The sequence below is a fragment of the Pithys albifrons genome, chromosome 21, assembly GCF_047495875.1.
Source record: "Pithys albifrons albifrons isolate INPA30051 chromosome 21, PitAlb_v1, whole genome shotgun sequence".
Lineage (NCBI taxonomy): Eukaryota > Metazoa > Chordata > Aves > Passeriformes > Thamnophilidae > Pithys > Pithys albifrons.
In genome coordinates, this window is record NC_092478.1 from 5,067,338 (window position 1) to 5,082,705 (window position 15,368).

General features: G+C 50.1%; 1 protein-coding gene across 2 annotated transcripts; it reads left to right on the forward strand.

The window, feature by feature from the left end:
• LAT2 (linker for activation of T cells family member 2) lies at positions 1–12,997 on the forward strand. Of its 2 annotated transcripts, XM_071575011.1 has the most exons (14): positions 2–70; positions 4,323–4,372; positions 5,094–5,199; positions 5,851–5,890; positions 6,315–6,358; positions 7,033–7,087; positions 7,731–7,777; positions 8,508–8,546; positions 9,100–9,130; positions 9,272–9,339; positions 9,707–9,772; positions 10,510–10,578; positions 11,406–11,478; positions 12,194–12,997. In XM_071575011.1, the coding sequence occupies exons 3-14, from the start codon at positions 5,112–5,114 to the stop codon at positions 12,210–12,212; spliced, it is 639 nt and encodes a 212-aa protein (XP_071431112.1). In that variant the 5' UTR covers positions 2–70; positions 4,323–4,372; positions 5,094–5,111; the 3' UTR covers positions 12,213–12,997. The 2 variants fall into 2 exon arrangements, with proteins under 2 accessions (XP_071431113.1, XP_071431112.1); XM_071575012.1 differs by lacking the exon at positions 4,323–4,372 and having other exon boundaries at positions 1–70.
• The last annotated feature ends 2,371 nt before the right edge of the window (positions 12,998–15,368 follow it).

The following is a 15,368-nucleotide window of genomic DNA, read 5'->3' on the forward strand; positions in this document are numbered from 1 at the left end:
CCCGGAGGAACCGGCTGGAGCGGCGGCCGGAGTGGATGGGACAGCGCGGGGAGAGCGGCTGAGGCTGCGGGTGAGCTGGGCGAGGGACCCATGGGGAGGGGAGGGGAAGGGAAGGGAAGGGAAGGGAAGGGAAGGGAAGGGAAGGGAAGGCGCCTGAGCCTGCCAGGGCAGTGGGGTGTCCCCCCGAGCTCAGAGAGCCTGGGCTGCACCTCCGTGAGCCTTCACAGAGGGTTCAAGGTCAGCCCTGTAAAACCTCTCTGAGTAGCACCGTGCGGGAATCTCCTCCTGGCCATCCCCTGCGAGGCTCCGAGGTAGGAAAGGACCAGCTCTCAGCAGCATTTCACCCCCTGCAGCTCAGATGGGTCTGTCCCACCTGCATTCCACTACTGTTCTTCACTGCTGATGGCAACATGGAAGGGTTTTAATTACGTTATTTCTGCATTTACATCTACTAAAATATTCTGGAAGATTCAGTCTATGCTGAGCTCTTATCCCAAATCTGCTCGGTCCTGCCTTTGGCTCTGCCTGTACCTTCTGGAACTGCGGCTCCCCCTCCCAAAGCCCAATCCTCTGAAACAGCCCATTCCAACGGCACTTCCTGGGGTTTCCATGGGTTTCAGGGCTGAGTGGCATCGTGGATATGAGTGTATTTATTTTACTGCCTGTGAGTGCTTGAAATTGCTAATCCTGGATGGAAAGAGCTTTGTCTTCGCATCAGTTTTCTGTGATTGTGATCAATGTTCAGTGTAAGATGGGCCACGAGGCAGGTACTTGAGCAGAAGAGGATAATTTTGGGATGGTCTTGTGTGAGGTTGGCTCATTTTCATGGCTCTGGAGTGTGTAGTTGCCTGCATGGGGGTTGCCTGTGTTGCTAACGTGGCATCCCCTGGGCTCACAGTGGAGATGAAGGATGTTGTGTGGCTTTGATGCCGCCTGGAACAGGGGAAGTCACAAACACAAGATACTTCTTTGCATTTTCTCCTTGTGCTGGCATGTCTGTTGTGATATGGGGTTTGCACTCTATTTTCCACCTGAGGTTTCTTAAAAGCATTTTCCAAAGCGATAATCCATATGAAAGTTGGTTTATCAATTCCAATTTCCCCCTCTTGTCCTGTGTTCTACTGAAATGCATCTCCCCTGGCATAAAATAAACCCTGATCTGCCTGAATAGCTGTGAAAAAACAGACTCAAGCTCTATGGCAGCAGCTTCCCTAAGAAACCTCACACTGGCATAAATGGGATGTGCAGCCCTCTGGAAAGGAGCTTTTCTGGAGGCTCAGCCCTGGTCATGGAAGGGATTCCAGCCACAGCAGCTTCCTTGGTCTGAGACTTTAATTTCTGAATTGATGGGAGTTTCTGTGGCAATCTGTGCCACACAGGCAAACAGAAAGTGGAGTTGCTTTTCTTAGACATGTTAGAGACATTGAGTCAAGCTGAATATTGCATCTGTTCAACAAGTCAGTGTGCTGAATTTCATATGGTGAGGCTTTAAATACGTTCTCCACTTTATATTTCATACCAGTGACTCATCCCACCAGCCTGAATTAGAGTTAATTTACTGCAAACTGGTGCAAAGCTCAAAACTTTCTGGATGGAAGGAAAGGTGACTGGCTTATATTTGCCTTTTGGGTATTTTTGGATAAATAGTTTAAATTCATGACATAAACCTGCAATTTGTGTCTTTATCTTATGCAACTTGACACTTGCAAAGGGGCTAAAATTTCTTCATGAGAAATTATCTTATGGAAAACCAGACATTGCTGAGGCCACATCAACACATTCCTCACTCTCCTGGTTTCTCAGCAAAAAGTTTAAGTTCATTTTAAGTGTTCTTGCAGGGGTTTTTTTGGTGAGTTTTGTGCCTCTTCTGCTGATGTTGGAAAGTTCTCACAGACATTCCATCCATTAGGAATTTTATTTCCAACCTCTGCATATTCAGTTTATCCCCACTCATTTTATAAGCCAGAATTGTCTTAATTCAAGAAGCTTTTCTCCCTTTGGTGTGTCGCTCTTGGACATGAGGGACCATTTCCTCTCACTCTCCACTTTAGTGGATTTAAAAGCCCTTTTGCTCTTGCTGGATTAAACCACCTCTCCTTCCCTTGGCTCTCCAGAATGAGCCCTGTTACTGGCGTGAATCTTTAATTTAGGACTAGAAACTTTCCCTACCAGCAGCCAGGCTGAGAGACCTGGCACAGAGAGAATGAGCTTTAGCAAGTTTGTTAATCTTCCCATTTTTTGAAAAAAAAAAAGCCCGTTTCCTTTATTGCTAAAATCATCTGAGGCCGTGGAAGGAGCAGCCTCTGTTTGGGAAGGCTTCTCCCTCTGAGAAGAGGTGCCAGGCTCCAGTGTGTTGTTCTCCTGGGAGTTGTTTTTCTGGAGCAGCTATTCCCAGGGGATTTTTGGGGCTGTGCTGGTCAGGCTGTGCCCGCTGCTCTGCCAGTGGGTGCCACAGCCCCACCAGCTTCTTGTGCAGGGAGAAACTTCTGCCGGCACAAAAAGGGGAAAAACGGGCCAAAGGAGAAGAGGGAAGTGTGTGACCAGCACAGGGCACTGTGACACGATCCAAATGTCACTCCTAAACAACATGGGAATGTGTTTGCTCCCTGGGATTGGATTTAGCATCTTGAGAGCAAGGCTGGCCAGCCATGAACTCCACACTGTGCTGAGACCTCAGTGGCTCCAGTCTATTTATTCTCTCTATCTCCCTAAGGCAGAGCACAGGGAAGCACGTTCAGCCTTCCAAATATTTTATTTATATCCTGCCAGCCATGAGTAAGTGCTTCCAGCTTTCTGCTTGTCATAAATCTGTTCATCACCTCCTTCTGTCCGCTCCTTACCAGAGCAGGGTTTGTTCCAAAAGAAAGGATTTCCATGGACTTGGGTGTTTGGGGAGCACAAATGACCTCTGGGCTTGTTGGGTGCTTGTGGCTTGGGAGCTTTCTCTGGGGGGATGCTGTGATGGGCTGGGACACACTGTGCCCTTCTTGGCAGCCCCTCAGTGACCACCTTTGGTGTTCCTGGTGAGTGGGGGGATCAGGAACTGCCTCACTGCCTGCAGAAGAAATAAAACTGGCTCTAAAAGAGAATGATGGCCTGTCATGCAATGGGACACACTAGATCAGTGTTGCCAGGGGCCTTCAGCCCTGCTGTGCCTTCACTTTAAACAAAAGGAGAAAAAAAAAAGAAAACAAGCCCCAAAACCTACAAAGCAAACAGCAACGTTGCAGCTCTTTGTGTTTTGGTGACCAGCACTGAGTCAACTTCCCTCAGCTGCCTCTTGCAGATGCTTCAGAGATGATCCATAGCTCATGGTTTCCGTGGGAGATGCTGAGCCAAGGAAAACTGATGTGAGAAACCACATGGTTGTGAGCAGGCTCTGTCCCTGATGTCCCTGCAGTGGCTGAGGGTGCTGGTTCTGCACTTCTGGGGTGGCTCCACGGGGGTCTGGGCATGTTGTTAATTTGGAACCATCTGTTTCTGAAAGTGTTGCAGGAAACTGTGCAGGCCCCTGGGGGTCTGTAAGGAGCAGAGCCCTGGTGGAGCAAATGCCGGGAGCTGCCCGCTCCTGGGAGGCCCAGGCAACCTTGAAGGAAGTAGGAACAAACCCAGTTTGCTCCCAAGCAAAGGGTGATCTCAAAGCTGAGTTGGGGCCCCTTGGGGCAGCCAGACTGTGCTTGGGAACACTTAGAGGATGCTGACACCAAACCCCTTTGGCCATCATTCTCTGCTTTCCTCCAGGGTCTGTCTGGAGCAGAAATGAGGGTCTTTCTTCACTCTCCCTGCTCCAAGCCACACCACATTTATTTACACCGTGCCCTGGTAATTAATTAGAACTCTGACATGGAACTGGGACTCCAAAGCCAAACTGGACCACAAACCTCCCCCCAACATGCTCAGCTGCTGTGCCAAGCACCCAGCAGGGACAGGAGAGTGTTGCTGAGCACCCACAGGCTCATCTGCCACAGGGGGCTTTGGAGTTTGTTTTATGAGTGGAGTGTTTTGGGCAGACAAATGTGATTTCACAGAATCACAGACTATTCTGAGTTGCAAGGGACCCACAAGGATCATCAAGTCCAACTCAAGTCAATGTCCCACACAGGGGATTGAACCCATGACCTTGGCATTATTACAACCAAGTTTTAACCACCTGAGCTCATCTCAGGTCAATTCATTCCACTTTACACAAGCAGAGGCAGAAGGTTCAGAGCAGGGCAGAATCAAATTGCTGCTTTCTATGGTCTGTTATTGCCATTTGTTTAATTATTTTGAATCATTTTAATTATTAGTTCTTACTTGTATCTTTCCTCTCCCATCCACAGTGTCTGTGCCAACACAATCCAGGCTGAAGCTGTAAAAGGGGAGGTTGAAGGTAGGCAGCAGGAAAACTTCCTGCCAGGAGCAATGACATACTGGCCTTTGGCAAGTCAAAGTGTCTTCATCCCTAGGGATAAAAGAAGTTTATTAAAACCAAAAATAAATTAAAATAATCTGTAACTAAAGAAAATCTGACCCTGGGAAATAGGAATGGGCTAAAGGATCCATCTCAGTGCCAGCAGGCTGTTTGCTGTGATATTTATAGGATGTTTTGTATTTTTAAGGAAGTTAAAGCCAAATCGTGCTGATTATTACAAAATGTTAGCTGCTGTTTGTGGAAGAGCCTGTCATGGAAAGCAGGGGAAGAGCTGGTGGCTGAGCCAGCTCAACACAGAGAAAAGTGTGGGGAATTTAATACTGAAAGTCACTCTGAGCTGCAGGAAACAGCCAGAGCACGTTGTGCAGTTTGAATATTGCCAAGTGCCTCCCTTTTTGCCCTGTCTTTGAGATACGTAAAAATGAGTGTCTGCTGACAATGTTTGTGGGTTTGGGGATTGGGAGTGAGTGAATGGGAGCAATGAGTGAATGGGAGCAGCCTGGGGAAAGGGCAGTGCCTCTGAACGCCCCTTTTGCATCCTCAGCACCCCCCCGGCTCTGTGGGGTGTGAGGGCAAACAGGAGGTGGCTGTTTGGGGGTTGATCTTTCCCAGCAATGGCCTGGAAGCCCCCTGTGCCCCTGATGCCCACGGGCTGCCCTCATTGCTGTGTTTGTTGCAGGCTGGACGTGGCCAGGCCATGGTGCAGCCGGAGCTGCTCGGCGTGGCCGCCGCGCTGATGCTGCTTGGGGCTGTCATCAGCCTCTGTGTCAAGTGCCAGCTCTCTGGTGAGTCCTGCCCACCCCTGGCATGGCCTTTCCTCTTGGCAAATCCCCTCGGGGTGAGTTTGGTTGTGCTCAGCCATGTGCCAGCTCAGGAGCTTTGCCCTCGCAGGGATGCTCCCAACAGCTTGAGTGGGAATGGGCTCTGCTGGCGGGGAAGGACCACCCAAAAGTGCAGCACCCCTTCCCTGGGGTGGGTGGAACATGGGGCTGCAGAGCCCTCTCCATGGGCATCATGGTGGTGGCTTTGGGACACCCCAACCAGGAGGACCAGCTCCAGATGCACAAATCCTGCAGAGGGTCTGGGGCAGGCAGGATGGGGAGTCTGGAGGATAAATTCATACAGAGAGTGGGGTGAGCACCCAGTGGGGGTTCAGGCCCCTCCCTGAGCACTGGGTGTGTTTTAAGCAGGGAAGGGAGGCTGCAGTTTGGGGTTTGGGGACAGGAATGGCTGCCTTGCTTTGGGGGGGTCTGAGCCAAACCCCACAATTTAAACAGGGGTCCAAGAAAATGAATCAAAGCCTTATTGCAACTGCTGCTCAGTGCCTCTGCTCTCCTGTTGTGTCGAAGGAGTTTTGTGAATGTGTTTTATTGGTCTTTCTGATCTCTAACTCCCAAACCTACTTTCTAAGAGCTTTTTGTTCCCTTGTCTTCCAGCTACCAAGAGGGAGATGCAGCTGAGGGAGCACAGGAGCCAGTAAGTTGCCTTTCACAGTCGTGTTTCTCCCCCAGAAAGCTCATCCAGGGTGTGACCCTGGCCAGAGCCAGAGCCACACCGGAGCTGAAATCCAGATTTATATAAAATAAAATAAAATCATGCCAGGATGGGGCACGAAGGGCAATGTGTCTCAGCTCAGGGTGCTCCTAAAGGGGTAATGCCTTTAAAAAGAATAATCCAAAATGAAACTGAAGCTCTGACTGTGATGCCAGTGTGTTGTTAACTAGTAGAAAAAAGGCCTGGGAGAGAAGGGCAAGTCCTTATCATGGCCTGAGATATGGCAGAGAAATTGGTAACTCCACAAAGAAGTCCCTGCCCTTGGCTGGTGCTGGAGGTCTCTTGCATCTCTTTTTCTTGTCATGAACCCCCAAATTCAGCTGAGGTTGTACTGCTATTTTTCCAGGCTTGAAAGCCAGCAGAGTTTTGAGGTGATTCGCTCCCATTTCAGTGAGTATCAGCATCGCACGGGGTCCCTGCCTTGTGGGGTGGGGGTCCTGCGTGCACACTGCAGGGGCAGAGTAAAATTCAAAGGCTCACCTTGACACCAGGCAGTGAAATGATGAGACCTGGCTTATCAAAGCCACCTCAGATGCTTCTAGGGATGCAAATTCTAAGCTCTAGGAAAAAAAAAAATCCCTTTGCATAGAAGATAATTCACTAAAGCGATGTCATTGAAAAGCGACACTCAGTAAGTGGGGATCTTCAAACCATGCTGAGCACCCTGTGAAAATGAAGGTGTGGGTGAGCCTGAAGTGACAGGAGTGACTCATTCATCATCCCCCCTCACTGCTTCCTGCACCAGGTTGGGTTTGGCGCTGACCTTTTGAGTTTTCTATCACAATGAGCCGCTGTTGGGTCTGCATGAGATGTCACTGTCTGCAGATGGGCTCTGCCCTGGCCTGCACCCTGCTGGGCTAGAGCCCCAGGACCCCCCAGACACCACTTTTTCCTCTAAGTTGTTTCCTGTTTTCACCATTTATAAATGTTCAAGGAATGATTTTGAAGCTACTTTAGGAAAATGCTTGCCAGTCCTGGGGAATCCTCACTGGTGGATGCTCTTTGCTCTTTGCAGTATCTGCTGCTGCTGTAACAATTAACACCTGTTTTGTTCTTGGTGCCAGGTGTAACCCAAAGGGTGGAAAAAACTGAGGGACTTGAAAGTGTATCAGTAGCAAGGTAGGTAAAAGAACCAAACCAAATCTAGCTGTAGAGGCAAAGTTGGATGAAGTTCACCCAAGATACATTAATGTTTGGGATTTGGCATTGGGCTCTGGGCCCTGTAGATGTGGCTTGGGCTGTGCTTAGAATTAAAGAATGCTTTGGGTTGGAAGGGACCTTTAAAGGTCATCGAGTCCAGGCCCTCTGCAAGGAGTGGGGACATCTGCAACTCCATCAGGTTTCTTAATTTATTGTTGGTCAATAGTAGCTTTAGAGTTTTTCTGGACTTCCTTCAGACTGACTGCATTCCTCTGGCAACCCACTAAATCAAACCCAAGGAAACAAGCTGTGGCTCTGCATAGTAGGTATATCACAGAGAAGAAATGGCCATTCTTTGCTTAAAAACAATTTGATGTGATAAATCTCCTCCTCCCCATCACTAAACCCCCTAAGAACTACATAGTCACAATAACTCTGCTGCAGTGTTCAGGCAGTTATCCCATTTGGGGATTTGACCTCAAATTCCTTCATCTTCCATTGCTCCATGTATATGTTGTGATAACCTTGCAGGGAGGTTTTGTGGATGGAGCCTCTGGTGGTTTGTAACCCCTGGCAGGGTTTGCTCAGACCTGGGATTTTAGGTCTCTTTTCTCTCTTTCAGGAAAGCCACTGAGAAGAAGCTCAGTGCTTCCCACCGCTCTGGATATGGTGAGTGTGTCCCTGGGACAGACCCAGGTTCAGTGAATCACAATCATGGAGTGGTTTCGGTTGGAAGGGACCTTTCAAATTAATCATCTTGTCCCACCCCCTGCCATGGGCAGGGACACCTGCCACTATCCCAAGTTGCTCCAGCCTGGCCTTGGACACTTTCAGGGATGGGGCAGCCACAGCTTCCATGGGCAACCTGTGCCAGGGCCTGCCCACCCTCACAGGGAAGAATTTCTTCCCAATGTCTCATCTAACCCTGCCCTCTGTCAGTGGAATGCCATTCCCCTTTGTCCTGTCCCTCCAGGCTGTTGTTCAAAGTCCCTCGCGTTTTCTTGGAGCCCCTTTAGGCGTTGGAAAGGGCTCTAAGGTCTCCCTGGAGCCTTCTCTTCTCCAGGCTGCACAACCCCAGCTCTCTCAGCCTGTCTTCTTAGCAGAGAGGGAATCCAGCACTTGGAGCATCTTTGTGCCCTCCTCTGGATTTGCTCCAACGGGTCCACATCCATCCTGTGTTGGGGGCCCTGAGCTGGATGATCTGGGTCTAGCCTGGGTCCAAGTTTAATATCCCCCCTGGCTGTCCCAGCACCCCTACCCTGGAGTGTCCAACCTTTCAGCCATGTCCCCTGAGCTCAGAGCTGAGTGAGGGCAGAGCTGCTGGGGCTGAATCGTTCAGTTGCTTCATCCTTGAAGTGATCCCATCACTGAAGTGTAATGTGCCACTCTCTTGACCCAGGGAGCAGGAATGAGTCCAGGTACCAGAATTTCCTGACAGGTAAATGCTGCAGCCACACATTTTGGAGTTGGGAGGGAAGATTGCTGAGGGGATGGGAGCTTCCTGGGAGTGGGAGCCAGCAGGGAGCACACAGGCAGCCAGCACTGCAGCTGGCAGAGCTGCTGCTTGGTCAGTTAGACATTGCTCTGTAAGACACACTGATCTGATTACTGGGCAGAGCAGAGGGGGACAGATGTTCCCGAGCCCCCCACTCCCTGCCGGGGCAGTGTGAGCTGGTGCTTGCCCTAAGAGGATTATTGGGGTGCAGGGCTGTTCTCTCCTTTCCCAAGCTGGGGAGGATGTTCCCGCTCTCCCTGCCAGCTGGCAGGATGTGTCCATGAGAAATGGTGAGCTGGGGTTTTCTCAGGGTCGAAGTTGGATTGGCCACCTCACAGTTCTGCTGTGGACGGGCTCGGGGCTGTGCCAGGGCTTTGTGGCTGCTGGGGACATGTGGCATGGCTGTGCTCGAGGGGATTGTCCAGCTGTGCTCAGGGATGGTGGTTTGGGCTGATTCCCTGGTGTGGGGTGCTGACACCAAACCCTTGTTTTGCAGAGGACTACCTGCAAGAGAACTCTATCTATGTGTAAGTACCTGGTGCTGCCCACCAGCACGACTGAGTGGAGCCATACTGGTCCCAGTGCTGTCCTGCTGCTCCCATAGCTTGGCCTGGGAAGCCTGTGGGGGTCCTGGGTGGGAGGAGCTGACAGTGCTGCTCTTCCCACAGGGAGCCCATTTCTCTGGATTACAACAACAGTGCCAGGTTCTTCACTCGACCCCAGGGTAGGTCTCCAGGTGAGTGAGGTGGGTTTTTCTCCAGCCCAGCTCTCCCGCAGCTCCAGGGAGCTCGTGACACTGTTCTTGCCCAGGTCTGTGCATCACTGAAGCAAGTGCAGGTCCAGGAGATGCATTCATTAAAGGGTGTAGCAGAGCCCTGGGGCTTGAGGGATGTCCAAGCTTCAAGGTGCTCCCGTGAAGCAGCAACCGCCCAGTTCATGTGTGCTGGGATACCCCATCCCTGGGTCAGCACAGGCCATCACAAAGACCAATGACACTTTAGCTAATATGTGTTTCATTTTGGGAAGCACAATCCCTCTTGCAGGTGCTGAGGGATCTTTCCAAGTCACTTACACTTGTCTCCTCTCTTTCTTTCCTCCACCAGAGAAAGAAGAGGATTCCTATTCCTATGAAAACGTCATCATTGGAGTGTCTCATGGCTCTGATCTGGGTAGGTGTGTTGCTGTCATGGTTCGTGTGTCACACAAACGTATCTGGAAGTGCAGAGAGGGATGGGAACCTGCTCAGCTGAGGGAAATCCTGTTGTTTTCAGGCTCAGCTCTTCCTATGAGCTCTGTGCTGTGGAGTCAGGGTGCCAGGGCTGCTGCAGGCAGAGCATTTCCTCTTTCTGCAAGAAAATGTGTTGTGATACTTCCAAGCTGATCCCTTTGACTTGGGGCTTCTGCAGCAATTCAGGGGCTTTGGGATCTGATCTGCATCTCTGGGTTTTTAGTGTTTTACCACCAGGCTGATCCTGGCTCTAGCCCCCAGCTCAGGCTTCTCACCACATCCAGTCCAAGAAGGCTGAAGCCAGGAAGCTGCTGGAGGATGATGCTGGGCCACAGTGTCTGCTTCAGGGCTTCCAGCGCCAGTCCTGGGATGTTGCAATCAAAATAGGAAGTCAGTTTGGTTTCCTTCAGCGAATTAGCACACGCTTTGTGCACAGCCAAAGCCTGCCCTGCTCCTGCCTGGCTGTGGATGGGGCGATGAGAGGAGGCAGGAGCAGCAGGGGCCCGTCTGATCCCCATCCGTGCCTGCAGTCACCCGGGCACGTGGCCAGGGCTGGAAAGACATGAGGCAGCATCAGCAGATCTGTGGCAGCACTGGCTGGGAACAGGAGGGGGTTTCACAAAGGTCCATTTTTAGTCCACTTGCTGTTGAGCATCATCCTCTCCAAACTCTTCTTAGTCACAGATGAGGCTGCAGACTACGAGAACAGTGCGGCCATACACACATGGAGACTGCAGCAAGAGGAAGGTACGTGCTCAGCAGTTGTTTGTTGCTTGGGGATGGGGTTTGTGGGCAGGTGCCTGGTGCACTGGAACCATATAGACCATGCCAGGGCAATGCATCGCCTGTCTTGAGTGATTGTTTTTTTCCTGACTCTCTGTGATGAACATCCAAGGTAATGTGCAAATTGCTACACTCTTGTATCTGATGCTCACACTCACAGGGCCACCATGTAGGTGCCTGTGCCTAAACCCTGACCATGGGATGTTACAGACTAATGTTGCTTTTCGTATCTTACATCCTCCTGCATTTTAAGTTGTCCTGTGAAAGCACACCTCTGACAGAGAATCAGACAGCACACACCAGTGGGGCAGCCTGTGACTCCCCTGCTGTAATTGGGGCTGCCTATTTCTCAAGCTGAACTTTTAACCACAGTTTAATCTAACATGTGGCTTCCTGTGAGGCAGGGGGGTAGCCTGGCCTGGGGGAGAGTGGTGAATGCACACATACACATTTAAGAGCTTTCTCTCTCTGGTGTGAGAGCTGCCTAAGCCAACTGATCTTGTTACCCTGTTTCCACACTCTCTAGATTAAATCAAAGTCCATTTCTTTAGGCTCTGAAGAGCTGTCCAGGCTTGCTCCTTCCAGAGTATTTACAAATTTGCTTGACCATTTTGAAGCCTCTTCAAGGAGACCTTGACACTGACATGAGGTTTTTTAGCCCAGGCACAGAAACATGTCAGTACCAAAGGCTAAATATTGGCAGGACACAGAGTGTCTGTGGGGGGTGTGTGTGTTTTTCCATCAACCCACTCACTGATCAGTGTTTCCCATCCTCACCCACAACCCTGCAGAGAGCCCAGATGAGGAGCCAGACTACATCAACACAGCTCCTGCATCAGTCCCTGCCCTGCTATCAAAGCAAAGGTAATAGCTGAGCAAATGGTTGATGTGTTTATGCAGGGGGGGAGGATTTGGTTTATGGTGTTTATTTAGGATGGGAGGATTGGGTTTGTGCCAGAGGGACTCAGTGGGAGCTCTGCCCTTGCTGGCAGTGCCAGCTGATGCACAGCAACCCATGTGGGCAGTGGGGGAGCATGAGGAGCCCACCCTGTGCTCTGCCATATCTCTGGCTGATGCCAAGCTAATTCTGACCACGGAGACAAATTGGTCAAATCCATGTCCCAGCTCCAGCACTGCCCTCCTCCAACAGGCATGGGAACTCTGAGCTGCTTTGGAGCAGCTTGAGTGAGGTCGCTACATGCTGTGAACAGGAGCCCCCAAAACCCTCATGGCCTGTGCAGTCCCCCTGGAGGCTGAGCAGTCTAAGAGGTGCCTCTGTTGTAGCCTTTGTTAGCAGAATAAAGCTGTAAAATCCCTGTGTTCAACCAAGAAATGCCAGCAGAAGTTCTCCAACGAGGGAAGCTGAATGCAGAAATGTGCTTCTGACACCTCTGTGCCCCTTGTTCTGCTCAGGGATCATCCTCTGGGAGCAGGACTGAGGCTTTTGCTTAGACATGGATGTTTTGTAGGGTACTTCACTACTTATCCGTGGAAAGAAAATGTCACAGGCAGAAGAGTTAAATTGAAATCAGGGATTAAAAGTCAGTGAACTCACTGGTTTTTCCCCTCTTATTTCAAGTATTCTGCATAAAGTCTGAAGAAATCCTTTGCTGAGCTGTGGGAGCACACCTGGTGAGCGTGCACAAGGGCAGAGGGGAGATTTCCATCCCTCAGTGAAATCTCTTCTCAAAATTGTACCCACAATCACATAGAAGGGGTGTTACTGAAAGGAAGAAATGCTCTGCCTGAAGACCCACACAAGTCCGACTGCAAACCTGCAACTGGAGGAAGAGCTCTGCCCACAGTGACCACGGGCAAGCCCCACCTCATCAGCCCATCTCATTTCCCTGCACTCCACTCGAGGGAGGGTGGCCAGTGTGCGCAATGGTTTCTCCTCTCAAGCATGAAATGAATCCTTAAATTGCTGAGCAGTAATGCAGCCAGTTACTTAATTTGTCAGGGTGACTCATGCATGATGGTATTAAGTCATAGGGATTATGTTCTGATTTAGTTCCTGTGCTTTCCTACAGAAGCAGTTTCCTACAAGAGAGGCAAGGCAGAGGTTGTATTTACAACAGCAGTAGTTCTCTGGAGCCGAATGAGATACCAACCTGTTCACAAAAGCTAACAAGGATTGAATCCCTGCCTTATCCACAGCTTGTGGCAGTTTTCCTCATGTTTCAGTATCTGTTTTATAACGATACAAAGAACCAGCAACAACTCAGAGGCTCAGACCCACAGCCACCAGCCTCAGAAACGGCACCAGTCCCTGGGCAGGGCTGCAGGAACATCAGCCCTGAAAGAGAACCCCTGTCTCCTGAGCCCTGATGCACAGATCTGGCACTTTTGGACCACTTATTTATTAAAATGGAAAAGCTTCCAAAGAAAATGTGGTGTTTTGTTGTGGTTTGTTCTGATGCAGATGTTGTCTGCACGGTTGGGTGATGCCGCAATGGGAGTGTGTGAGGTGACACAGAGTGATGTGTAGAATCTCATGGGGAGAAAATGTTGCTCTTAAAATCTTTTTTCATCAGAATTGGTTCAGAAAACTGTGCTTCAGGAAAGGACACAGCCCACTTTGGGACAGTAAGAATGAGCAGAGAAGGGGAGCTAAGAGTGAGCGAGCCCTGGAGCCAGGAGAAGGGACGTCAGGTGCTTCCTGCTGCAAATGCCTTGGCTCTATTTTTAGCAGAGTTGACAAGACCACAGGTGCCCATCGTTGGTGTAGCTAAAACAGAGGATGGGTTGGAATTTAGCTTAGTAGGTTTACTTGTAGCTCCTACAAATGCTAGAAGTTTCCACAGGACTTTTACAACAGAGAAAATCTGGTGTGCTTCTTCAGGGATGCACAGGCAGGGAGCCACAGCCTGACTTTCTGCTCGCCCTGGCCCAGCTTCTGCTCACACCCTCGGGTTTCCTCAGGGTAAGTGCTCTGCAAAAAGTCTGCACAGGTGGGTGACACCAGGGACCCCGTGAGCCTGGAGCAGACACACTGACAGCCACAGCCTGTGCTGGCTCTGCAGGGCAGGCAAGGGAACAAGGAGGTGCCTTTGTGACTGAAACTGTGCCTGGCCCTGACAGAGCTGAGAAACTCCTACCCTGGGTTCATCCTTGGTGACTAACTCAGCACCCAAAGAAGCTCCCACTTTCCTCGAAGTGCTGCAGACTGTGGATTGTTCACTGCAGGGGAAGGGAGAGCTCATTCCCAGTGATGTGTGGTGATGTGACACCCGCTGGTGATTCATCTCCCAGTTGAGAGAGCCATTCATAATTAAGATTAGCAGCACTGAAAGATCCTCGGCTCACAGCAACAGAACCAGCTGGAGAGCTCCCAGAAACTTCAAGGTGTTAGGTGAGTGCATGGCCAAAAGTTGAAAATACAAGATTTGCTGCTCATCACTAAGCAGGGAGGTGGGTTACACCAACTACCTTTTCCTGGTACAACGTTCCTCCATTACCAAACTCTAAGTTTAAAAGTTGTGGGGCCAAAGTGTTCAGGGCAGGAGCTGGATGTGGGACGTCTTCCCTCCTCTTACTGAGGGTCTGAGCAAATCCCCCCTTGCAAGTCTCCAGAGCAGTCAGCTGTAGTGAGGGGTGACTCCATGCTTAGCTGTGAAAAGCTCCCAGAGCACTTCTCAGCCAGTCATCTCATTACACTGGAAGGTATCCAGGGACTGCTTCGGGAACTCTCATCGATATTGTTAGTCTTCCTCTGAACCACCTCACAGTTTTCCCTTGCAATGGGTGAGTATGTCCATGTGAGTGGTCACTGACACACTGTCCTTTCAGAACTGGCTTTAGGTGTGCAAGGGTTTCTGGTGCTCAACCAAAACTGCCAGATCCTGTGTAGTCTGAACACAATGCAAGGAGAAACGGTATCTCCCCTGGGTCCATCTCTCTCTTTCCTCACATTAGGTAGGCAGCCAAGTGAGCAATTCACTTCCTGTTTTCAATGTGAGATGTATGAGAAAAGCAGTTTTGGCACTGCTGGTGCAGCTCTCAAACAGAGTTGGGGAGCCTGTGCTAGTCCTGGGAAGCATCAGCTCTGCACTCAGAGGGGGAGCAAACACCTTTGGAGAGCAGTGTGTTGGTGGCTTCTGGGACTGATCCTATTCCTCTTCTCAGGCAAGGTGTGATTATGTCCTCCCAGAACTGGAAAGCATTAGCCCAGAGGAGAGTCTGCTCCAAACTGGAGCTGTGAAATGAAACACAGCTACTTAATATAGTTGAGAAACTGACTGAAACCTGGTAGGAACAGGAACCGTGACTGTGTATTCCTCATCCTTCCCCTGGCTCCAACATCGCAGGCAGGTACATCCCACAGGATAAGGACCTACCTTGAGTCCTCCCAAATACAGTGTTTGCTGCTTTATGATCCATTTGGCACTGAGACAACTGCAGTGGGGAACTGAACTGATTTGGGATGGAAATCAACAGTATGGGCAGGGTGAAGTGCAGGCACCAGCAACTTTTGTGTGACTGCTGTAACCAGAACAGGCTTAATTATAATAACATGGTTCTGCTTGGAGACACAGATCTTATAGGGAGGTGGTCAAGTTCAATTTGTATTTGCTTTCTCTCTGCATTTCACACTTTATTGCTTGTCTGCACTGGCAAGGCAGTTTCCAAAATAGAACAGACAGAAAAATGTGATGGTGTAGCTTTTTGGCAGGCTGAAACTATAGTAAAATGACATTGCATAACCTGACAAGCAAGAACAGAAAAGGGAACTCAAATGCAGAGCATCCCATAAT

Bases quoted from the DNA above. Each gene is read 5' to 3' on its own strand.
- LAT2 (XM_071575012.1), top strand. From the start codon at position 5,112: ATGGTGCAGCCGGAGCTGCTCGGCGTGGCCGCCGCGCTGATGCTGCTT. The intron at 7,088-7,730 runs GTAGGTAAAAGA...TCTCTCTTTCAG, and splicing joins GAAAGTGTATCAGTAGCAAG to GAAAGCCACTGAGAAGAAGC. The intron at 9,340-9,706 runs GTGAGTGAGGTG...TTCCTCCACCAG, and splicing joins ACCCCAGGGTAGGTCTCCAG to AGAAAGAAGAGGATTCCTAT.